The sequence below is a fragment of the Leptodactylus fuscus genome, chromosome 8 (assembly GCF_031893055.1).
Source record: "Leptodactylus fuscus isolate aLepFus1 chromosome 8, aLepFus1.hap2, whole genome shotgun sequence".
NCBI lineage: Eukaryota > Metazoa > Chordata > Amphibia > Anura > Leptodactylidae > Leptodactylus > Leptodactylus fuscus.
The window spans coordinates 95,151,125-95,176,654 of NC_134272.1; the positions used below are offsets into that span (position 1 = coordinate 95,151,125).

The 25,530-nt window shown below is 49.6% G+C and overlaps 1 protein-coding gene and 1 non-coding gene across 2 annotated transcripts in view; one reads left to right on the forward strand and one right to left on the reverse strand.

The window, feature by feature from the left end:
- Positions 1–22,251, reverse strand: part of CLASP1 (cytoplasmic linker associated protein 1) — a 123,175-nt gene extending 100,924 nt beyond the window's left edge. Inside the window, exons 1-4 of the mRNA XM_075284706.1 lie at positions 22,107–22,251; positions 14,404–14,878; positions 1,864–1,942; positions 913–1,016 (exon numbers count right to left, since the gene is read on the reverse strand). Coding sequence (XP_075140807.1) covers positions 913–1,016; positions 1,864–1,942; positions 14,404–14,598 — 378 coding nt within the window. The 5' untranslated portion in view covers positions 14,599–14,878; positions 22,107–22,251. The remainder of the gene's footprint in view (positions 1–912; positions 1,017–1,863; positions 1,943–14,403; positions 14,879–22,106) is intronic.
- Positions 2,302–2,427, forward strand: LOC142217783 (U4atac minor spliceosomal RNA). Its single transcript, XR_012717426.1, has one exon. It is a non-coding gene; the product is annotated as a U4atac minor spliceosomal RNA (small nuclear RNA).
- Positions 22,252–25,530: the final 3,279 nt, after the last annotated feature.

The following is a 25,530-nucleotide window of genomic DNA, read 5'->3' on the forward strand; positions in this document are numbered from 1 at the left end:
AGGGCTATATGACCCCCTGTATAGTCCATGTAAGGGCTATATGACCCCCCTGTATAGTCCACGTAAGGGCTATATGACCCCCCTGTATAGTCCACGTAAGGGCTATATGACCCCCTGTATAGTCCACGTAAGGGCTATATGACCCCCCTGTATAGTCCACGTAAGGGCTATATGACCTCCTGTACAGTCCACGTAAGGGCTATATGACCCCCCTGTATAGTCCACGTAAGGGCTATATGACCCCCCTGTATAGTCCACGTAAGGGCTATATGACCCCCCTGTATAGTCCACGTAAGGGCTATATGACCCCCTGTATAGTCCACGTAAGGGCTATATGACCCCCCTGTATAGTCCACGTAAGGGCTATATGACCTCCTGTACAGTCCACGTAAGGGCTATATGACCCCCTGTATAGTCCATGTAAGGGCTATATTACCCCCTGTATAGTCCACGTAAGAGCTATATGACCCCCTGTATAGTCCATGTAAGGGCTATATGACCCCCTGTATAGTCCACGTAAGGGCTATATGACCCCCTGTATAGTCCATGTAAGGGCTATATGACCCCCTGTATAGTCCACGTAAGAGCTATATGACCCCCCTGTATAGTCCGTGACCGGCTCTGCAGCTACAGCTTTGGGTTAGGGATCTTCTTCACGCTGTGCTTGCAGGATGCATCTGGTGCCTTTGTTGGGAAGCTCCGGTCACATCTATGGTCCCATCTCCCCCCAGTCCAGCTCATATACATTGGTATTCCTATCTTTTGTCTGTATCCCATAGTGGAGTAGTTATTCAGTCTATGGATGATGGACACACGAGAAATCCTCGGCACATAAACCTCCCATGTACACAGTGTGAATGCGGCCTTACAGGAAGGCTCCTCGGCACAGAGCCAAGTCCCCGGGACTCTTACCTGCGGGCTGGACGACTGCTCCATTATCTTTACCAGTAGGGTTTGATCTTGTTCTCTGACAGAGTCTTTCGCATCCCCCAATCGGTCAATCAGACTTGGCAGAACTGGAGAGAACAGAAGGAGTAAGTGTAAGGAGGAGGCTGCACAGAAATAAGACAACGGGGAGGAGTCATGCTGCTGCCACTAAGGCGTCTCACAAGGGACAAACCACTGACTGCTATACATGACACAGCCATGGCAGTCACATCAGGAAAGATCTAATTCACAAAAAATAACTGAGACTGAAGTGCTAAGAAAGTGAAAATGTAATGACAGAGAATTGTGTAATGGCAGGAAAAATTATTAACCATTTCCCGACTCCACAACCTGACACAGACCACAGTGCGGCGGCGCAGCTACTGACTAAGGGGAACCTCAGGGGTGCCCCGGGCAGCAGCATGGCGCCTCCATGTCCTAAAGAACACAAGGCCTGACCACACAGCAATCTCATTGGTCAGACAATATCAGTGGGGCACAAGACTCCCCAATACCAACCTATATGGACAGTGACGCTCTGGTCATGTCCGTCAGCTCTCACAGATCACATCGAGCATTGGGGAGGGCACATGGGCGGCCATCAGTAAGAAAGAAAAGGAGGGAACACGGACCCCTGTACATGGAACACGTGCTCCGGCAGGACATCACCCACATGTCATCTAAGCACTGAGCAGGGGGTGCACATGTATGTGTCAGCATATTAGTGTATGTACAGTATAAACATATGTGTCTGCCGACACCCCCAGCTGTGTCAGAACCCTGTCCAGCAATATTGGGGAGGGAAAAAAAAAAGAGATACGAAAGATACGAAACTCATCACAGATGTGCACATGGCAACATACGTCACATCTCCTACATACATGTGACGTCTCCTACGTACATGTGACATGTCTCCTACATACGTGCACACGTTACCTGTTCCAATTTGGCTCTTGAAGCGATCCTGCAGACGTGTGACCAGCGCTGACAAGATGTCCATTCCCAGCAACGCAACCTGCAGAGAATGGGAAAAAGTTAAAAATGTAAATAAATGTCACTGAATGTCGTGAAATATAAAGAAAAAGTCAAAAAACCTTTCACTGATCGCAACACAACAAGCCATTGAGGTGTAAATGCAGGATCTCACTTGTATGCAAATTAGCTGCTGCAATGGCTTATGGGTAAGGACATTTCTCTTCTATTTCAGGTTATTTCATGGTATTTGTAAAGAGAAGAAAGTGATAAAGTGTCAGAGGCGGGCGCCCCTCGTGTCTGTGACAATCCGCTGACCATGGGAGAGGTGACAACGAAACTCACCACAAGTTATAAAGGCACCCAGATCTTCCCAGCCAATTCCATCTACTAGCCAAGGCAACCATCCTGGTCTTGGGGTGAGCGACTGGCCAATGAACGTCTAGTGAGGGCAGTACTGCTAACACCAGTGACAACACAACAGCGCCACTAGTGTGCAAACACTAGCACGGTGCAATTTTTGGAACCCTCCTTCTAAGCAAAGTAACAATAGACTATAGGGTAACGCAGGGAGTAGTAAGAGCCACTAGATGGCAGCAGAGGAGCGCACACTGTCACAGCTCTCATCCTATAGAGAATACTGGTGACAGCGCAGATATACAGTGAGAAGGAGCGCACCATGGAAGGAGACCCACGATTGTAAGACCAATACCTGGATCATACGTCTTATTATAACCTGGCGTGTACAAGGGTCACAATAACACCCCCTGCACATGGCGCGGGCCCAGGGCGGAGGACTACACCGTTATATAACAGTTCCTGTGATCAGAGACAGCTTAACCCTTCATATGCCACAGTCCAATGAGACCACAGGAGATATACGGGGCTCCGATTACTGTTAGTTTGTGGTAGCAAATGGCCATGGGTTTATTATGGCAGCTCGAAGGTTGTCAGGCCGGCCATAGTCATATTACTATATAAGAGCACAATAGACAGGGATTTACCATAGACTGCTGCACAGCAGTATTGTAGTATACAGTATATACAGTCTAATGAGCACACGTTAAAGCCCCCCAAGGAAAGGGTTAACATTTGTCAAAACTCAATATAGTAAAAACCCAATATAGTACCTGGGGTGCACTAGGCAGTGCTAGGATGCCACAATGTAGATGTGAACTGAGCCCAAGACTTCAGTGTAATCGGCCTGTAATAGACATGACCACAGGCCACGGATGGCTCGGCTCGCCGCTGCGCTCTTATTCCTGATTTCTGATTTATTTTATTGCAATGGATAAATAAAACCAATACAATACAATGGGATCTGTCAAATGCCGCCAACCTATTCCATATATTGGGGTCACTTTTCCATTACAAAACCAGGGGCGCAGGAGAGTAGTGGCCAGGAGCTGGCAGAGGATCAGGAACAAGCCTACACATGGCGGCCGTGCACCGGGGCAGATACCTGGCCTATATCATGGATCATGTCCTGGAGTCAGAACAGATCAGGAGACGCTGTGGCCGCTCACGTATGGCCAGTAATAGCCGGGAGACAATCTCCTAACTACCCGAGAGAGCAACAGCTACCAAGAGCGCAAAGAAACAAGGCAAGACACAAACTGCACCCTATGGAGAGACATACTGATCCGCAGCTCTACAAGCTTCAATTGTGGTGTTTTTCAGTCCCATTGATATAAGAAGTTCAGCCCCGATCACAAACCTCAGTGACACAATGGCCGCGTCCTGTAATAAGAGTCACTGACACAACAAGTCACGTCTGGCAATGTCTTCCCTCCTAGATATTCCACCATCGCCTGAAAAGGGAAAGGAACTGCAGCCACACAACCGCAAAGTGCAGGCAGACCAAGTTACAGAGGGGGGGCGCCACCGAGTCCAGAAAAGTCACCAACACTCGGCCGACTCCAGAACTGTCCTAATTCCTCCGGCATTAATATCAGCACAGAACCTGCGGCTGCCAGGAGATCACGGCCAAGCAGCTGCACGCCGACCTGACATCACCAACACAATGCCAGGCGTCAGATGGGGAGGCGACGGGCACAAAGTCACCACTGGACTGTATGGAAACGTCTTCTGCGCCGGCACCAATCACTTCTCTATGTGATGGATCCGTGTGCTGAGTATCAGGAGAAGGTTACCCGTCTGTCTGCATTGTGCCAGCTGTAACGTCTGGGCAAGGGGGGTTATTTGGGGTTGTTTTTCAGGGGTCGGCCTCAGCTCCTTAGTTCCAGTAAAGCCAATTCTTAAAGCTTCAGAAGATCAAGACATTTTGGAGAACTGCCTCAAATTTGTGGGAACCATTTGGGAAAGGTTTCTTTTCTGTTCCAGCAAGGCTGAGCCCCAGTGCACATGGCAGGGTCCATAATGGCATGGTTAGGGGAGACTGGCGCTGAAGAAAATGAGCGGCCGCACAGACCGGACCTCAGCCCCATCCGACACCTAAGAGATGAAATAGACCGATATGGCGAGCCGGACCCTCAAGGTCTGACCTCAAATACTGCTCTTCTGGATGAATTCTCAGAGACATCCCTAAAGTCTTGTGATGGATGTAAAACAGTAGGAGGTCGGGGAGAGGAGGCGCGCGTTTCTCCATACAGCATAATGATGTCCATGGGCGCAGGGGTATAGATTGCCAGGAGTGCCCAGGCGAACTACAAGAGACGCTCCTGCAAATTCACAAGTCCTAACAGTATTGGACCTACTTTTTCTGCAGTTTCTTCTCGATGCGCGGACACAGTGATGGCCGGCGACATGACATGGCCTCCACATGGAGTCAGAAAGGCTTGCGATTCACTTGAGGTTCCCAAGATACAGGTTGGGGATCCCTGGATAAGAGGAATATCAATGGAGAACTGGAGCGACCTGTGTATAGTGCAGTGTAAGAGACCACGGAGAACTAAAATAATAAAAATAAATCACTTTCATCTGTCCCTGTTCCGTTCCCACCATTGGCCCCTGACCAGGAGGCCGTGACCTATGTGAGTAACATAAAGGATCCGTCTCCAGGTCACTGTTACCGGTCTGACATGAGGCCGAGGACTCCGACATCCAGGAACACCGAATGGACACCAGAGCATTGGGGACAGGCTGCTCGCCTTTATCTTACATCTCACTTGGTATCCGCACAAGTCGCTCCAATTCCTGGACAAACCCTTTGAAATGGGCCAAAAGGCGCGGAGATAAACATGGCGCAGACGGAAGATCCTGCGTGTTGGTCAGAACTGCCAGAAACAATAACCCGAGCTGCTGAATAGTGACCGAGGAAGGCGACAGGAGGAGCAGAATGCTGGCACTTGTAGTTCTACAACCAACAATCTCCAATAACATGGCAGACTAAACTACCGGGGCTCAGCGAGAGCAGAGAAGGACTGAACGTAAAACCGTCCATGGAAATACCAGTGAGAGCGAGAAAACAAAGCGGAGAAGAAAATATTCATGCCATGTGCACGTCTCATTTGTCAGCAGCACAAACCGGAGAAAGTTACTAAAATAAAAGGTGCGGCGTGCGAGGAGGCGCTGCGGGCGAACGTCAGGATCACTTTCATGTGCTGACTGAGCAGATGGGTTTCGGAGCTGAGACACTACAAACATAAGTGGCAAACACATGTGCCGTCTCCTCCCGCAGACTGAAAATAGACGCCAGGAAAGTCACCTCCATAGCGCTGATAATGAGCGGCGGCCGGCCATGGTGTCACTCACCGCACGTCTCTGCCATACGCAGGGTTAATGATTATATACTCAGCTGAGCGGCCATAATAAACCGTCACATGGGCGCTGTGTACAGCAGGTAAACAGGAAGAGACTGCTGCGCGGCCAAGAGACTGCTGCTGCGCGGCCAAGAGACTGCTGCTGCGCGGCCAAGAGACTGCTGCTGCGCGGCCAAGAGACTGCTGCTGCGCGGCCAAGAGACTGCTGCTGCGCGGCCAAGAGACTGCTGCTGCGCGGCCAAGAGACTGCTGCTGCGCGGCCAAGAGACTGCTGCTGCGCGGCCAAGAGACTGCTGCTGCGCGGCCAAGAGACTGCTGCTGCGCGGCCAAGAGACTGCTGCTGCGCGGCCAAGAGACTGCTGCTGCGCGGCCAAGAGACTGCTGCTGCACGGCCAAGAGACTGCTGCTGCACGGCCAAGAGACTGCTGCTGCACGGCCAAGAGACTGCTGCTGCACGGCCAAGAGACTGCTGCTGCACGGCCAAGAGACTGCTGCTGCACGGCCAAGAGACTGCTGCTGCACGGCCAAGAGACTGCTGCTGCACGGCCAAGAGACTGCTGCTGCACGGCCAAGAGACTGCTGCTGCACGGCCAAGAGACTGCTGCATAAGCCCAGGTCATATAAAGCACACACAAGGGCCCGGTTATCAGATTGGTGACCACCACCACACGGACCACTCCTCACTACATCCGTACACTCCACGTCTGCATATTCTGATCCATTTCTATGGGCTCATGCAGTCAGAAAACAGAGCGTTGGAGCATTTCTGGGGCGCAGCCAGGAGATCTGACACTGACACCATTGTGACTGCTCCAGATCTCTAACAATGCTGCATTCAGGAGAAGGGACAACAGGGAAGGTTATGGAGCCGCCAAGGTGCAGGTTGTGGAAGAATTGCTTAAGCTTCCTCTACTCCGAGCAGTCAGGCACGCCTCGAGAGGAGGAGAGACAAAAGCCGCACGTAGCAGACAACACGAGCCACGCTAAAACCGACATCAGCGCCCGCAGCGTATCGGAGAATTCTGCGGGACGTCACAGATAGAATGAGACACAGAGCGATCCTCCAGAGCTGCGCTCCTTACTCCATGATGTAATAGGACATTTCTTATGGGGTCGTGGAAACCAGACAAGGACTTCACTATCTGATGCCTGTGGATCCTGTAATTGTCCAGGACATGTCAGTATTATTACCGCACAGCTCAGGCCTCCTGTGGACACTACAGATCTATAGTCCTGCCATATGGGCAGCGCTCCGGCAGTAATAAGAACAGGGTGGACAAATGACAGAAGACTGACTGCGCCAGCCAGAGGAGGTTGGAGGCGCCACTGAGTATAAGTCACTGGAGCCGCCACCGCAGCCAATCAGGACGCAACTCACTTATTACAGCTGGAATCTGATTGGGCCGTACCACTTACACTCCTTTGGTTGTGCTATCTCCCCCAGTATGGCTGTAGCCGCAGGTTAGAGGATATAAGAGGACCCCCCTCCCCTCCCCCGCACTGATGATTTCATCTGCAGGAATTTCATGCTGACATCATCTCAGACACCGTTGCTATGAAAGCAAATGGAACAGTTTTGGGCCTGGAAACGTCAAGGAAACAAGTCCCAACAATTAACCCTCTGTCCAAAGCACCAAGGACTGGCGGCAGCTGCGGAGGGGGCTGGAGAGTCCGTCATACAGGAACACAGCTATCCGAAAAGTGGCGACCATCGGCCTATACAAAGGGTTAATGCCTGCACCTCCAATATACCTGAGGACACGCCACTGTTCACACTCCCATCCTGGCAGGTTCCTGATGGCATGCTGCGGACCACACATTGTAAGATTCGTCTGCCGCTTGCTGGGACTTCTATCGTGTGATTTGGGATTTACAAAAGGCATCAGAAAGAAGGATAAAGAGAAATAGGCGCCCCATAAGTCACAGCACGAAGGCCAATGCGCGCAAAGTCCAACAACTTGTCAAAAGTTACAAAAAAAAAAATAAAAAAAAAATCAGTTTTGAATTTTAATGTCATGTGACCAAAGTCACCACGTCGCCCTGGACTGAACGTCTGTAAGGACAAAAACTAAGAAGTGAAGCCTGACAGACGCCTCCTATAAGGCCGCACGACGTCAAACCTCTACGAAGGAGGACCGAGCCAATCCCAGAGTGGTGGCCATGTCAGGACGGCGAGCACAACAGGCCTTATAATCCGGGTACGAGACACCTGACTCCTTGAAGTGACAGGTTACCTCATTTCTAAGAGGTGCGGAGACCACGGCCCAGGGGTGGAAATGATCACCGCCCTGCAATTATTCCACGTGCAGACAGACGGCAGAGCCAATAACTCCCTGACAGCCGGCCCTTTATGAGGCGCTTTGTTCTCTTAGGTGAGGTCGCACCCAGGAAGTGGCGGAGGAGGGACAGCACCAATGCCCAAAAACATGGCCTTGTATGCAGACACCCGAATAATGACACCCAAAGTGTCCCAACCAGAGATTACACCGCCAGATAACAGACAGAAGAGCCCAAGACACAGACAGCGACCCTCAGGGACATTCCCGTCAAACCTAAATCATAAAGATGTCAGAAACCTGTCAGACTCCAGAAAATTACAGTCGTATAATCCCAAATGACGATGTCATAAAGGAGACAAAGTATAGAAGCTGCCGCCATACAGGACACACACCGGAGCTCTGCACACATCCATACAGATCTAACGTCTCCATAAAGGAGCAGGGGGGACTGAGCGCCAACAACCCCACTGCATAGGTCTCCGATACAACATACAGGACACACACCGGAGCTCTGCGCACATCCATACAGATCTAACGTCTCCATAAAGGAGCAGGGGGGACTGAGCGCCAACAACCCCACTGCATAGGTCTCCGATACAACATACAGGACACACACCGGAGCTCTGCGCACATCCATACAGATCTAACGTCTCCATAAAGGAGCAGGGGGGACTGAGCGCCAACAACCCCACTGCATAGGTCTCCGATACAACATACAGGACACACACCGGAGCTCTGCACACATCCATACAGATCTAACGTCTCCATAAAGGAGCAGGGGGGACTGAGCGCCAACAACCCCACTGCATAGGTCTCCGATACAACATACAGGACACACACCGGAGCTCTGCACACATCCATACAGATCTAACGTCTCCATAAAGGAGTAGGGGGGGACTGAGCGCCAACAACCCCACTGCATAGGTCTCCGATACAACATACAGGACACACACCGGAGCTCTGCGCACATCCATACAGATCTAACGTCTCCATAAAGGAGTAGGGGGGACTGAGCGCCAACAACCCCACTGCATAGGTCTCCGATACAACATACAGGACACACACCGGAGCTCTGCGCACACCCATACAGATCTAATGTCTCCATAAAGGAGCAGGGGGGACTGAGCGCCAACAACCCCACTGCATAGGTCTCCGATACAACATACAGGACACACACCGGAGCTCTGCGCACATCCATACAGATCTAACGTCTCCATAAAGGAGCAGGGGGGACTGAGCGCCAACAACCCCACTGCATAGGTCTCCGATACAACATACAGGACACACACCGGAGCTCTGCGCACACCCATACAGATCTAACGTCTCCATAAAGGAGCAGGGGGGACTGAGCGCCAACAACCCCACTGCATAGGTCTCCGATACAACATACAGGACACACACCGGAGCTCTGCGCACACCCATAGAGATCTAATGTCTCCATAAAGGAGCAGGGGGGACTGAGCGCCAACAACCCCACTGCATAGGTCTCCGATACAACATACAGGACACACACCGGAGCTCTGCGCACATCCATACAGATCTAATGTCTCCATAAAGGAACAGGGGGGACTGAGCGCCAACAACCCCACTGCATAGGTCTCCGATACAACATACAGGACACACACCGGAGCTCTGCACACATCCATACAGATCTAATGTCTCCATAAAGGAACAGGGGGGACTGAGCGCCAACAACCCCACTGCATAGGTCTCCGATACAACATGCAAGAAGCAGACATGAGGAGCGGGGAAGAACAAGAGCCGACTATAGCCGGTCCTCAGGGGGCCGCAGGTATGCAACAGGAAAGGTCCAGCACAGAAAACAAGGAGCCGGCCTGCAATGAAAGGATTTACAGAGCAGAGGAGACACACGGCCCATTCATAAGGGGCGCCCACTGTGACCTGGCACAAAGATGCTACAGGACCGACGGACCGGGACAGAACCAGGGAAGGAATCACAACACATTTCATTCTAACAAGGTCTGTGACCTGCAAAATGAGCCCCCTACCCAAAATAACCAAAAGAGCAGGGACACATCTACTAGGTGCAAACAACAGTCCATATGGCCCCATGCTACAGGAGCTGGACGGACTGCCGGGCCAGTGTACAAGGAGCCTCGTGTGTATGGCAGAGGGGTCTAATGCTCCAGCAACTGCAAATCCAGATGACAGAAGGATTGGGCATATGGGCATTTAAACACTCCCAATCCTTGGTCCCCACCAGGTCACTTCTGTCCCTCTCACCATTATATAGCATTCACCAATGATGGCCAGGACACACCCTGTACAGTCACCTACAAGGCCGCTGATCCCCCTGAAAGCCTCGACAGGTAGATGGAGATTTTGGTTCTGGCTTTCACCCATTGCCTTACACACAGGACACGCTGAGCATCTTACACTTTGCAGCGCGCCGAGGATCTGGAGCAGATTTTTCACAATGTATGTAAATAGGGTTTGTCAGAGCTCGAATACACTCTGAATAAAAAAAAAACCTGTAAAATCTGCAGTGGGAGAAAATGGTCGGCTTCAGGCGGTATTCACACACGCCGCATCTGCCATCGCAGATTTTGCTTATTAAGATCGCAGTGACATTTTATTGTTATTTTAAAAAAATGCACAACAAAAAACACAAAAAAGAAGAAAATGGTTTTTTTGTGAATCCAACTAAAGTGCGACTGCTAGACAGTTACCATCACTAAGGTGCCACGGACATGGCCACGTGATCCACGAGTCGCGCCTGACTCCACACATTCAGTTACATCAGTGAGCAGATATAGGACCTACCATGAGTATTGCCCCAGGGTCACAGTCCCATGATATCACACGGACATGTGTACGGGGCCACGTAATGTATCAGTGACCAGGCTGTGGCAATGCACGTGGCTGTGCACATGAAGCCTCTGCTGCAGTTATTTCCTTACATGTGGACAGGGTTGAATCAGCAGAGTTCAGAGATTTCTGGTGAATGTGGCAGGTGCAACACAACCTGCTGCATGTGAATGTCCCCGGCAGGACAGGCAGGTATAAGACGCTCGCTATAAGCTTTACTGCCTGGGTCACCGTCCATTGCATTACAAGGCCGGCTGCACATTCAGCGCCCGCTATCCCGCAGCCATCACTGGCCTGTAAATCCATTTCTAGGATCCCATGTTCTGAGCAGACTATGAGAAGATTCCTTGGCAGGTCCTCGTGGCTTCCGGTGTCAGCTGCAGCAGCCAGGGTTACGTCACCGCCAGTTCCTGCTTTTGTGGGACCATATTTGCCTTTTTCCTGAGTCAGCTCCGGGCAGGCCATTGCAGTGACATCTTACAGGACAATACAAGATGCAGCAGCCCTCGAGTCACATAGAGCAGGGCGTCTATCACAGTGATGTGTGGTGTATACACAAGGCACAGAGGGGTGTACTGTATCACAACCATCAGCCAGAGCGACACGTCACACCCACCAATGAGCAGGCGGGAGCAGCAGTCACCCCCACCCTCATACAGGTCACCCCCACCCTCCTATAGGTCACCCCCACCCTCCTATAGGTCACCCCCACCCTCATACAGGTCACCCCCACCCTCATACAGGTCACCCCCACCCTCCTATAGGTCACCCCCACCCTCCTATAGGTCACCCCCACCCTCATACAGGTCACCCCCACCCTCATACAGGTCACCCCCACCCTCATACAGGTCACCCCCACCCTCCTACAGGTCACCCCCACCCTCCTACAGGTCACCCCCACCCTCCTACAGGTCACCCCCACCCTCCTACAGGTCACCCCCACCCTCCTATAGGTCACCCCCACCCTCCTACAGGTCACTGCCAGCTGCCCCCTGAGCCAACAATCAAGGCTCATTCACACACAATAACTAAGAATCATTCTGCAAACATCACAAGATTTGGGGTCAGTTCACACACCGCATATCTTACTGCAGACGTTCCTTGTACTGAGCCATTTCCCACATGTAAGGAATCCGCACCAAGTCTGTCCTGTGTGAATTCATCCAACATCAATGTCTACGTCAGGGATCGGCTACTCGAACATCCCCAAACATCACCAGAAATTACCTAAAGGGCCTCTAACTGCAGCAGAACATTAATATAAGCGATGATGCAGATGTGAACAAGGTCCTAGAGCTAGAACACAGGCCAGATTACACTTTGTGCCCACAGTCCCCCTGCACCAAATCTCACAAGGCAACAGAGTCAAGAAAGGGTCAAGCAGACAATCTGTGTCCTGCTGTGTGTACTGTGCCCTACAAAGCCTATCCCACAGGACAATACAAGTCACCACTTCAGGGTGTCAGGACAAGCGCAGATCAGTCATCTATAGGTGGAGTTGTCAGACATTACAGATTGTCAGCACTGAGTCACATCACACGGCTCGGCGCCAGATCTCAGACTGTGTACACCGCTATGTGACTGGCAGCGACATACCTACAGTGTACCCGGCGTCCTGCAGGACACGGACACAAGAAGATTCCAGAACAGTCTCCTGCGGCTCAGAGGTGGACGCAATGCTCACTTGTAGGAGGGAGTGTTTTTATAAACCAGAAAATAACAGTAGAAAACAAAAAAAAAAATACACGCCGTCTAATGTCCGTTACTCTGATCCATCTGTATTCACCCCCATGGAAGAAAACATGACAGACAGTTTTGCTCCATCAGGTTTTTACTCTTTGCAGGACTTTTTCCTCCATTACAAGAGTAAACAAAGATGATGGAAGTGTCTATGGGGGTGACGGCAGACGGACCCCAGACCGAGGGGAGGGGGCTCCACCTGCAGTTTAGTAACCCTTGTACTAAACCATGGGGGTGACGGCAGCTGGATAAGAGAGCAATGGACTGTTATAGTAGTGAGAACATGCCGGTACATCAGTAAATACAGCAGATCAGCCTGACACCAGAGAGCACTAGCTCGGGCTCATTTATCTTGGTTAAATATACAATGTAATACGAAATGTGGCGCTTCCTGCACTTTGTACTGAGTCCTGTGTAATGAGCGACAGCCGGAGGAAAACAATACAAGGATGGAGCGCGAGCTGCAGGCGAATCACCGACGTCAGTATCACAGGCCGCCATTACCACAGGAAGCAGCAATGTCCACGGTAAGTCTGTCACCAATGGAGCCAGACACTCAATCCTCCAAGATATCAGATGGGAGAAGAAAACAAGACCCATCAGGAACCCTCAGACCATATACAAGAGACCACCAACAAATACAACATGTCCACATTGCAGGGCCGAACATAAATCCGCCTCAGTATACAAGAATACATACAACCAGCATGGAGGAAAAGCAGTGACCCAAAGCAATCGAAAACTCAACCACTGGTGTACACGTCATTGTCAGGATCTGTAGGGTCCATAATGTCATCCCAGCAATAGGACATCACTTTGTAAGAAGGAACTAAAAAACCTTTAGGCTAAGGAGCCCCATAGTGAGCAGAGCGAAAAACCACCGCACAGACGCATCGTGGCCTCTCCCACAGAAAGCCTGAGAGATTCCCTCTGTGCACTTTCTGCTTTCATTATCCCTATAGACAGACAGGCCGGGCTTCCATAGGCGTCATTGACATGCTGCGATTTCTAAAAACACAACCATTTTGGGAATCGCAGCATTTTTGTTGCACAAAGTTTTCTGCATTGTGTACTAGCGAATCCAATCCACTTTGCAGTCGCTGCAGCCCCTTAGTATCACACTAACACACGTCACTGCAGTTTTTAAAGCACATTGGAGCAGATTTATTTTGTCCTGTACGACATCTGAAAAAACAAGACACACCAGTCTGCAAAAATCCCCCCCGGCTGCCATTGAGCTACTGACATGTAGTTACTGACACACCACTATGTAGGGCTGGGAGATTAATCGAAAAAGAATTGAAAAATCAACCAATGTGCTCAGTTATTATATTACAAGGTTACGTCTGGACTGAACCAAAACTGCCATTATACTGCGGAGTCTTCAGAGCGGAGGTCCAGGGGAGGTGATCAAACCTAGAAGATATTTATAATCACCTACTTGGCGCAGATCACGTGGCGTCATGGCGCTCTCATGACCCATGTGACCACTGACGTCCAATCACAGGCCTCAGCGGTCCCTGATGTCAGTCAGAACATCCAAAGACAGCAGGGAGTCGCGCTGGAGCCCAGGACAGGAGCGTAAAGCTGATTTTTAGGTTTGATCGCCTTCCCTGGATCTCGACTGATTATACTCCGGGCTCTGAAAAGACCCCACAATATAAGAGCCGTTGTGGTTGGGCCTGAACAAAACTGCCAGATCCTGTAAAAGGGGAATGATATAAATAATCGCCATTAATCGTAATCGAGGTAAAATGCTCAATTAATTGCGATTTTGATTAACGCCATAATCACCTACCAAACATGAGAATATAATCTAATGACAAGGATTATAGGCTTGGCATCAACATGGGTAATGTCACTGTCTAGGCAATCAGTTCTGAAATACGGGGACACACAGGGGGTCTTATCTCAGTGGTGTTAGCTATTCCTACCTTGTAATTGCTGGAGTTCACCCAGGACGTAGCGATTCCATCAAACATCCTATCTAGCAGAGTCTGGTCCTGTTCCAGGTCTACAGATTTCTGCCTATCCGAAAAGTATTCTATAATATCTGGTCCCACTTGGAGCCTTTTATTAACATCCTTCTGTTGTATCTGGGCCATCCAGTAATCCATTCCTTGCTCCATGGCTAGGGGGCGCTGGAGCACAAACTAGAGGAAGAGGCAAACGAGAGGGCGACAAGTCTCAGTTCCGGCAGGGATTAATTCCTTGTGCTCGACTCTTCTAGGAGAAAAGATGGAGAGGGCTTGGCCGTCAAAGATGCAATCCTGGGAATGACAGCAATTCACCATGTGTCTGCGAGCAGCTGCTCAGATATTAAAAGTCTCATTTAAATATGCAGCAATCAGGGGAGAGGCACCGAGACGCCAAGCCACTGGTCCAGAGGTACATAGTTCTGCCGAAATCCTGCGGACAGAGAAAGTCACAGTTAAGAATAGAAACTTCACTTTGTTTTGTTATAAATAACTGAGCTTAATATGGTCACCATGTGGTATAAAAATAACCGCCACTCACTAGTCAGACATAATAGAGGTAACGCAGAGCTACGGCATGGCCACAGCCGGACGATTGGGGCAAGGGACAGTTGGTGGGGTAATGTCACTATACAGGCTCGCGCTCATTCACCAACTCAGATTTTTTTTTTAGATGCAGATTTTGTTATTTTAGAGAAATATCTAAGACCCAGTTCACATCTGCACATGGATTTTCGTTCGGAGCTCGGCTTGGGGACCCCTGAACGGACAACTCATAAAAAAGTGGTTACCTTAGGAAAGGGGAACTGAATGGCCCAAACGCAGATGTGACCAGGTCTAGGGACTTCCTATACACTTCCCATTCCTGTTGTGGCCGCTCTTGGCTTTGGCTCAAAAAAAAAAAAAAAAAAACGCAGCAAAATTTGCAACGCAATAAAGCTGTGTCCCGGTAATGTAAGGCTTATCAGATTGTTAGAGACCAGGAGTTTGTGTGTGTGTTTCCATGCACGTACTATCTGCTGTGCTGAATACCGCAGGTCTGTCCCACTGGATTAGACCACCCAGCACTGACCACCCAGTATAGACAGCGGGCATAACAATGAAGGGCATGCAGCATTGGCACGAGCGCTGCGGCCCCTACACAACCTATCACACACTGAGCTATCCTGAGGACAAGCCTCATGTAGGCCAGAGGGCGATGTTGATCTCCATAGTTGTGGTTGGTCCCATGACCAGATATTCAGGGCCCGGTGTAAGTACCTGCCTCATTGTCATCACCCGGATAAGCTCCAAATTAAAAGTGAAACGTCCTGAAATCCGGGCAGGCTAATGAACTCGTCACCAGAACATTCCATAGGTTATAATTACTCATTACATAATACAGCAGCTCTGTTTATGCAGGCAGCCCAAATTCCTGCACAGTGACTCTACAGGTCTGCGTTGCAGCGCAGGTACGGACGGGGAAGCAGCGACTACCACCTGCACCGAAAACAACCGTATAAACGGCCAACACAGATAATCCCGGCAATCCCCGCTTTACTGGGAGAAGCCGATCTGACCACGTCCTGATCCCTATAAGTGTGACTGCCCGTCCTCGTGACAGCGCCCGCTCAATGGCCGCACTACATTTAGTTCCAATACATCCCAAGACACACTGGCCTGTTTTACTGGAACCAGTATGATCTTCACCAGTGACTTGTACGGCTTTCCAGGCCTCAGATCAGAAACTGGCAACGAGTCTGTCAATTATGAGGGAAGAAAAACAGTGAGCGGGAGAAAAGAACAAAACCAGCTCTGCTGCAACCACTGACCCTGCGTAACACTAAGACCCCCGAACCACAATACTACACAACACTAAAACCACAGCAAAGATACTAGTCCTACCACTACACACACCGCACAATACTAGTCCTACCACTACACACACCGCACAATACTAGTCCTACCACTACAGACACCGCACAATACTAGTCCTACCACTACAGACACCGCACAATACTAGTCCTACCACCACCGCACAATATTATCGTAACAGCACCACCATAACCATTAGACAATAGTAGTCCCCCACCACCACTATAACCATTAGACAATACTAGTCCCCCCACCAATACAACCACCACAATACCAGTCCTCCCACCATAACACTATTACCAGTACAATTACAGAGCAGCTAACAACACCCATAACAAGGGCACGTGTTCAGCAGAGGCCATTGTAGAAAACAAAGCAATGTACAGGAGCTGGCAATGTACAGAAAGCAGCGAGCGCCCGCCCTGCAGTGGTCGGATCAGGATTCCTGCCTTGGTCATTGGCTTTTGTTGCTATTCATTTATTACCTGTTCCACATACAAAAAGCTGCTACACCCGTCTAATGGGAGATTATCACTCAGACGAGTCTCCCGCAGCAGCCACAAATACCTCAGCGTCTCAGCAAAAGACTCAAACAATGCACAGTATCCCAAGAAACAGCAGAGCAGACTGCGGTGCAACATGTCACCGAGCATGAGGCTGCAAAACAGCCGGGCAATGATGGAGACAGCAAATAAGATCAGGAAGAAGCCCACCAGAGCTTTCCAGACACAGCCCCCCGAGGCAAATCAGTGCGAGACTCTGAAGTCATCCCCGCTCACATGGGAGGATCCCAAACACTGAATTTGGTTATAAAGAACAAAGACGCTGAAAAATCCACTGAATGAAAAGCTCGGAGAGGGTCAGAACACACAGAGGGAGGCTCGGAGAGGCTGGGAGCCCCAATATAATACAAGGCGCACAAGATACCTGGCCCCTCCACAAGGGATGGGCGACTGTCTGACCGGTACCAGGCTGCCGCCCCTCCCAACATTCAGGGGATTTATACTGTACTTCATGGGGAGCCAGAATTATCACTGTAAATATGAACTTACATGACAAGTCATCAACCAAACCCGGGAGACGGATGTAACACAAAGTGGTCGCCCCTACACAATGGCCAGAATGATTGTGGCTTATGAGAATCACTGAAACTATAGCACGGCATACAACCCGAAAACTCCAGAGGGAAAGGGTTAAATATCACTGATCCAGGAGCCACAGACCGCTCGCCATCACGCGGTGGGATTACTGGGCTGTGTGCACAGCACCATAACAATAATGGTAGAAAAGTGAAAGTGCCAAACGCTGCCCAGTGACCTTCCTGCTTCTCCCTCCAATCTCTGTACAATGCTATGGAATATGTAGGCGATATATAAGCAATACATAACATATATTGTCCCCCTTCAGGCTGCAGCAGGACTGATCTGGAGAGAAGCGGCGGCGAGGAGGCCGCACACAGATAATTATAGTCTCATCCTCCCCGGGTGTAAATATATCTCCCAGCAAAGGACTTTTGTGTCACAGAAGGTTAAGTGTCGGCCTGAGGATAGAGAGGACGCAGCACCTGCAGCACAGAGCGACTTCAGCGTCCTCATCCTCGAGTCCCTGCCCCAGGGTAATAGGCCTTCAAGGAGATCCAGAGAGTGCGTGACCAGATCCATCCCAATAAGGTTCATCGGTCTGGAGATGGGATTCACACAACACATTTCTTGCACATGGTGTCGGATGTATAAAGGTGGGGGTCTCACCTCGGAATAACGGGGGTCTCACCTCGGAATAACGGGGGTCTCACCTCGGAATAACGGGGGTCTCACCTCGGAATAACGGGGGTCTCACCTCGGAATAACGGGGGTCTCACCTCGGAATAACGGGGGTCTCACCTCGGAATAACGGGGGTCTCACCTCGGAATAACAGGGGTCTCACCTCGGAATAACAGGGGTCTCACCTCGGAATAACAGGGGTCTCACCTCGGAATAACAGGGGTCTCACCTCGGAATAACAGGGGTCTCACCTCGGAATAACAGGGGTCTCACCTCGGAATAACAGGGGTCTCACCTCGGAATAACAGGGGTCTCCTGACTTTCTGCCCACCGGTGGCCAGACAGAGAACTGGCGGCACAAGTTTGTGGCTCTCTCCACTGTTCAGTGGGTCATGGAATGGGGACCCCATATTGTGGGCCCAGAGGAGACTCCATTATCTACCAGACAGTGTAATATCTTCCTATAAGAAGTCTCCTCAGTTAGGCCAGAGACGCACAACATACAGGCTGCTAAACTTTCAGGAATTGGATATATTTGGTGCAGCTCACCTACAGGATCCCCCTCCCCCACTACTTTTAGCCATTTCAAGGTTTCAATCCATAGGTACAGCCTGCAGCAATAATTCACATACGGTGGGTATAAAAAGTGGCGCACAGGTCACTTGGCTGTCTGGCTTTAGTCGCAGCATGTGGATGAGATTTGCTTAGTAGTTCAGATACACCTGGCAGCGACCCCCACCCCGACATCACACACACCATGGTCCCGCACTAAAAGGTCTCTTGGCTTTATTTCAGGTTTATAAGTATCCAGCAGGATGCGGCGGCCATCATATAGGGCATCACCTATCTGCCAGGTATTGGAGGTATTAGCAGATTCATCCACCTGCAGTCAGGATAACATCTGTGACAACCTCGCCAAGAGCAATAATGGCCACAACTTCCTGCTATTACTATGGGGAAACAAGATCAGACAAACCTAAGAGGTGACACAAGAGATTTTTTTTTGAGGTAACATGTTGTGGGATTACATTACTGATGGCGCCCCCTGAGTCTTTGAGGACAGACCTGAGAATTACCACTGTCAGGCAGTAGTCAGAGGCTGGAGGGCATTAGATTATATTCCAAGGTAATCCCATGGTGGCTGAGAGATGTGGGGGGGAATCACCTGTAGTAGGTGGGGTCCCCCTAGCCCACCCCATACCTCAGCTTCATCCTCTGTTTTCTGGTTTCAGGAGGCTGCAGCTTTACCCAGAACATGACATCATCCTGATAATCAATAGGAGGCTTGGCAGGCGGCGGCAGCAGAATCGCCTGCACTCTATAAAGATGAACCTTCACGGCTCCTGCTGCAAACCCCAGCCCTGATTTCCCTTCATCATGCTCCTGAGGCCTAAACCCAGGCCGAGCTGGATCCTGCGCCAAACTGAGTGTAAGCCCTGACCAAACACGGGAGGAAGAGCGAGCAAACATGACACGTGCGGCACAATGACAACAAGTCTCCTGTAATCTCACCTCCTGCAACCAAACCCGGAGAGAAAGGCTCTGTAATCCAAGAGATGGAGAAAGCTTTCATCTCTAAATCTGCGTTATAGGAGGCATCACACCAGCGACGCCTCATTACAGGAGCCATTAACGCCAACGCTGCGCCATTACCTGGGAACACCTGACAGGCGCGACCGACACATCCTTATAGGAACTCCAAAGCGACATCAGGAGACAATCAGCCCAAAAATCAGCAATTACTGACTAATACATAGGACGAGTCCAGGAAATGTGCTGAAGTCACAATAGAAGATTCCATATCACATTATACCGCACTACACCACCCTATAAGCCTTTACATCACATTATACCGCACTACACCACCCTATAAGCCTTTATATTACATTATACTGCACTACACCACCTTATACGCCTTTACATCACATTATACCGCACTACATGACATTATACCGCACTACACCACCTTATACGCCTTTACATCACATTATACCGCACTACATGACATTATACCGCACTACACCACCTTATACGCCTTTATATCACATTATACCGCACTACACCACCCTATAAGCCTTTATATTACATTATACTGCACTACATGACATTATACTGCACTACACCACCTTATACGCCTTTACATCACATTATACCGCACTACACCACCTTATACGCCTTTACATCACATTATACCGCACTACATGACATTATACCGCACTACACCACCTTATACGCCTTTATATCACATTATACCGCACTACACCACGCTATAAGCCTTTATATTACATTATACTGCACTACACCACCTTATACGCCTTTACATCACATTATACCGCACTACACCACCTTATACGCCTTTACATCACATTATACCGCACTACACCACCTTATACGCCTTTACATCACATTATACCGCACTACATGACATTATACTGCACTACACCACCTTATACACCTTTATATTACATTATACCGCACTACATGACATTATACTGCACTACACCACCTTATACGCCTTTACATCACATTATACCGCACTACACCACCTTATACGCCTTTATATCACATTATACCGCACTACACCACCCTATAAGCCTTTATATTACATTATACTGCACTACATGACATTATACTGCACTACACCACCTTATACGCCTTTACATCACATTATACCGCACTACACCACCTTATACGCCTTTACATCACATTATACCGCACTACATGACATTATACTGCACTACACCACCTTATACACCTTTATATTACATTATACCGCACTACATGACATTATACTGCACTACACCACCTTATACGCCTTTACATCACATTATACCGCACTACACCACCCTATAAGCCTTTACATCACATTATATGACATTACAGAAGATTACATCTCGCTATATCAGCAGTGGTGTAATAAAGATACAGAGTATTGGGAAATAATAAGGAGTCATCTGTCTGAGCCTCTATAACCCCCATAAGACAATACAGTGCAGTATACACAGCAGAGAACCTTATATTACAGCCCTGTGCGGGGCCCTCTGTCATCCTATGCTGGTCAGCCATATTGTTACTATACATAGAGGCGCTGACACACAGCATGGCCTGTACCTATAACCTGTATATACTCCATACATAGAGGTCACCACAGGGGCCCCAGCACCCCTAATGAGTAATATGGGGGGCACTGACGTGTCTATATATGAGAAAACTGTACTGACATGTATATAGTATATGTGGCATTCCTTCCCTATGTATATATACATATGGCCCATAGAAATATGTGCAATAATGTGCATATAATGGGGGCCTGTATGTATAATATATAGTGTAGCGTCCCCTGTATATACACACATATAAGAGGGGCCCTGCCTTATGTGTATATATTATATACAGTAGCTTCCCTCATGTATACATATATATATATATATATATATATATATATATATAGGGGGGCCCTGCCTTATGTGTATACATTACATATAGTAGCTCCCCTCATGTATACACACATATATATAGGGGGGCTCTGCCTTATGTGTATACATTATATATAGTAGGTTCCAATATATAGGGGGGCCCTGCCTTATGTGTATACATTATACATAGTAGGTTCCCCTGTATATATATATATATATATATATATATATATATATATATATATATATAGGGGGCCCTGCATTATGTGTATATATATATATATATTAGCTTCCCTCATGTATACATATAGGGGGCCCTGCATTATGTGTATACATTACATATAGTAGCTCCCCTCATGTATACATATATATATGGGGGCTCTGCCTTATGTGTATACATTATACTGTATATAGAAGGCTCCCTCATATATATATATACACACATATAGGCGCTCGGCCTGTCCCGTCTCCACACACTAGGCCCGGCCCTGATCACTCTCCCGGTCCTCGGCTCCGGCTGTCAGTGCTGGTGTCCGGGTAGCGCTGACGCACGGTGTACGCAGGCCCCGGGTGGAGCAGCCTCCAGGCCTCAGTAAGTGGCCGCCTCCGCCTCGTCCTCGCTGCCTTTACCTGACAGATGGTGCCGGGGAGGCCGCTCCTCACTCTACAGCCGCCACAGCTCCCGCAGCTCCTCACCCCGCCGCATCGCTCCACTCTCACCCCGCTCGTCTGCGTCCGTCTCCCCGCCCCGGCCACTGAAAGGAACCGTCACTGCGCAAGCGCAACCTCCCACACCATAGAGAAGTCAAGGACCAGAGCGGCGATTACCGGGGCAACCAGCGCCATCTTCAGCGGGTCACTGTAACGTGCAGCCTCCATCTTTGTTGTGGGCATGTTTTTTGGAGATTTTTTGTTTGTTTGTGTAGTCATTCTTAATAACAATAGGATGAAGCCTATAAACCCTGCAATGGCTGTGCCTCCTGCTAGTCCAGGCCTCTGCGGCTCACCTGCCATCTTCCTGTGTCCTACTTCAGTCCTGGGCGACCCTCAGAGCTGACACTCCAGTGGCGGAGACCCGGGTGTGACAACGCTGGCCCACATTTACCAAGGCCGCCGCACCAGAGCTGCTGTAATTGTGTGTGGTTTACATTAGTATAGAGGAATGTATGACTGATCTGCAGGCGCTCCGAGCCACATGGTTCACAGGCCCAGGCGGTTTCTTGCCTAAAGCCCACCAGACCGCCGGCGCCTCCGCCATGGATTTGCCGCATCTTTCTGGTCTAAGTTGTTTTGGCACCTCAGCAAATAATAACAGACGTTAACGCAACGTTCACAGGACTTAGAGGGACAAAATGTGTGACGTGGCAAACACATAGATAAGGCCCATCTCCAGCCCCGCACACGTCTACATTGGCACCGTCCGTGTTTCTTTGTGCTCCTACACAATATAACGTATGACATAGTATGACCCTACAGTAACATGTTGCCCCATATACACAGGGTGTCCCAAAAAAATGTATAGACATTTTAGCAGCTGATAACTCAATGATTTCTTCTTTCTTTACAGACTGAACCCATTACACCGAGTGACGGCATACTGTACAGACTGAGCCCATTACACCGAGTGACGGCATACTGTACAGACTGAGCCCATTACACCGAGTGACGGCATACTGTACAGACTGAGCCCATTACACCGAGTGACGGCATACTGTACAGACTGAGCCCATTACACCGAGTGACGGCATACTGTACAGACTGAGCCCATTACACCGAGTGACGGCATACTGTACAGACTGAGCCCATTACACCGAGTGACGGCATACTGTACAGACTGAGCCCATTACACCGAGTGACGGCATACTGTACAGACTGAACCCATTACACCGAGTGACGGCATACTGTACAGACTGAGCCCATTACACCGAGTGACGGCATACTGTACAGACTGAGCCCATTACACCGAGTGACGGCATACTGTACAGACTGAGCCCATTACACCGAGTGACGGCATACTGTACAGACTGAGCCCATTACACCGAGTGACGGCATACTGTACAGACTGAGCCCATTACACCGAGTGACGGCATACTGTACAGACTGAGCCCATTACACCGAGTGACGGCATACTGTACAGACTGAGCCCATTACACCGAGTGACGGCATACTGTACAGACTGAGCCCATTACACCGAGTGACGGCATACTGTACAGACTGAGCCCATTACACCGAGTGACGGCATACTGTACAGACTGAGCCCATTACACCGAGTGACGGCATACTGTACAGACTGAACCATTACACCGAGTGACGGCATACTGTACAGACTGAGCCCATTACACCGAGTGACGGCATACTGTACAGACTGAGCCCATTACACCGAGTGACGGCATACTGTACAGACTGAGCCCATTACACCGAGTGACGGCATACTGTACAGACTGAGCCCATTACACCGAGTGACGGCATACTGTACAGACTGAGCCCATTACACCGAGTGACGGCATACTGTACAGACTGAGCCCATTACACCGAGTGACGGCATACTGTACAGACTGAGCCCATTACACCGAGTGACGGCATACTGTACAGACTGAGCCCATTACACCGAGTGACGGCATACTGTACAGACTGTACCATTACACCGAGTGACGGCATACTGTACAGACTGAACCCATTACACCGAGTGACGGCGTACTGTACAGACTGAGCCCATTACACCGAGTGACGGCATACTGTACAGACTGAGCCCATTACACCGAGTGACGGCGTACTGTACAGACTGAGCCCATTACACCGAGTGACGGCATACTGTACAGACTGAGCCCATTACACCGAGTGACGGCATACTGTACAGACTGAACCATTACACCGAGTGACGGCATAATGTACAGACTGAACCATTACACCGAGTGACGGCATACTGTACAGACTGAACCATTACACCGAGTGACGGCATACTGTACAGACTGAGCCCATTACACCGAGTGACGGCATACTGTACAGACTGAACCCATTACACCGAGTGACGGCATACTGTACAGACTGAACCCATTACACCGAGTGACGGCATACTGTACAGACTGAACCCATTACACCGAGTGACAGCATACTGTACAGACTGAGCCCATTACACCGAGTGACGGCATACTGTACAGACTGAGCCCATTACACCGAGTGATGGCATACTGTACAGACTGAGCCCATTACACCGAGTGACGGCATACTGTACAGACTGAGCCCATTACACCCAGCGACGGCATACTGTACAGACTGAGCCCATTACACCCAGCGACGGCATACTGTACAGACTGAACCCATTACACCGAGTGACGGCATACTGTACAGACTGAACCCATTACACCGAGTGACGGCATACTGTACAGACTGAGCCCATTACACCGAGTGACGGCATACTGTACAGACTGAGCCATTACACCGAGTGACGGCATACTGTACAGACTGAACCCATTACACCGAGTGACGGCATACTGTACAGACTGAACCCATTACACCGAGTGACGGCATACTGTACAGACTGAACCCATTACACCGAGTGACGGCATACTGTACAGACTGAGCCCATTACACCGAGTGACGGCATACTGTACAGACTGAACCCATTACACCGAGTGACGGCATACTGTACAGACTTGACTTTGAAGAATGGAAATTTATTCTAAAATGCTCCTGGAAGTCTGAAAACACAGGAGAAATGCAAAGACAATTTAGGAGGGAGTTTAACAAAGAACCCCCTATAAGAGTTACCATCACTGGAATTAGAGATAAGTTTGAAGCTGATGGAACTGTTCAGGACGTCCATAAGAAGCGTCCGGAAGACCACGCACCTCCACAAGCCCATAAAAGAAGAAAGCTGGGGACCTCAATACTGTGTTCAACCAAGGTCCAAGTAGGTGCATTGTGTCTGCTAATCCATCCTAGTTAGATTTCGAATGTGGCATCATCCATCCACATCAATCTTTGTGGGCAAGTGTGATATGTTACATCGTTCCAAGATTAATCCATGCTCTAATGACGATGATCCAGACCGAAG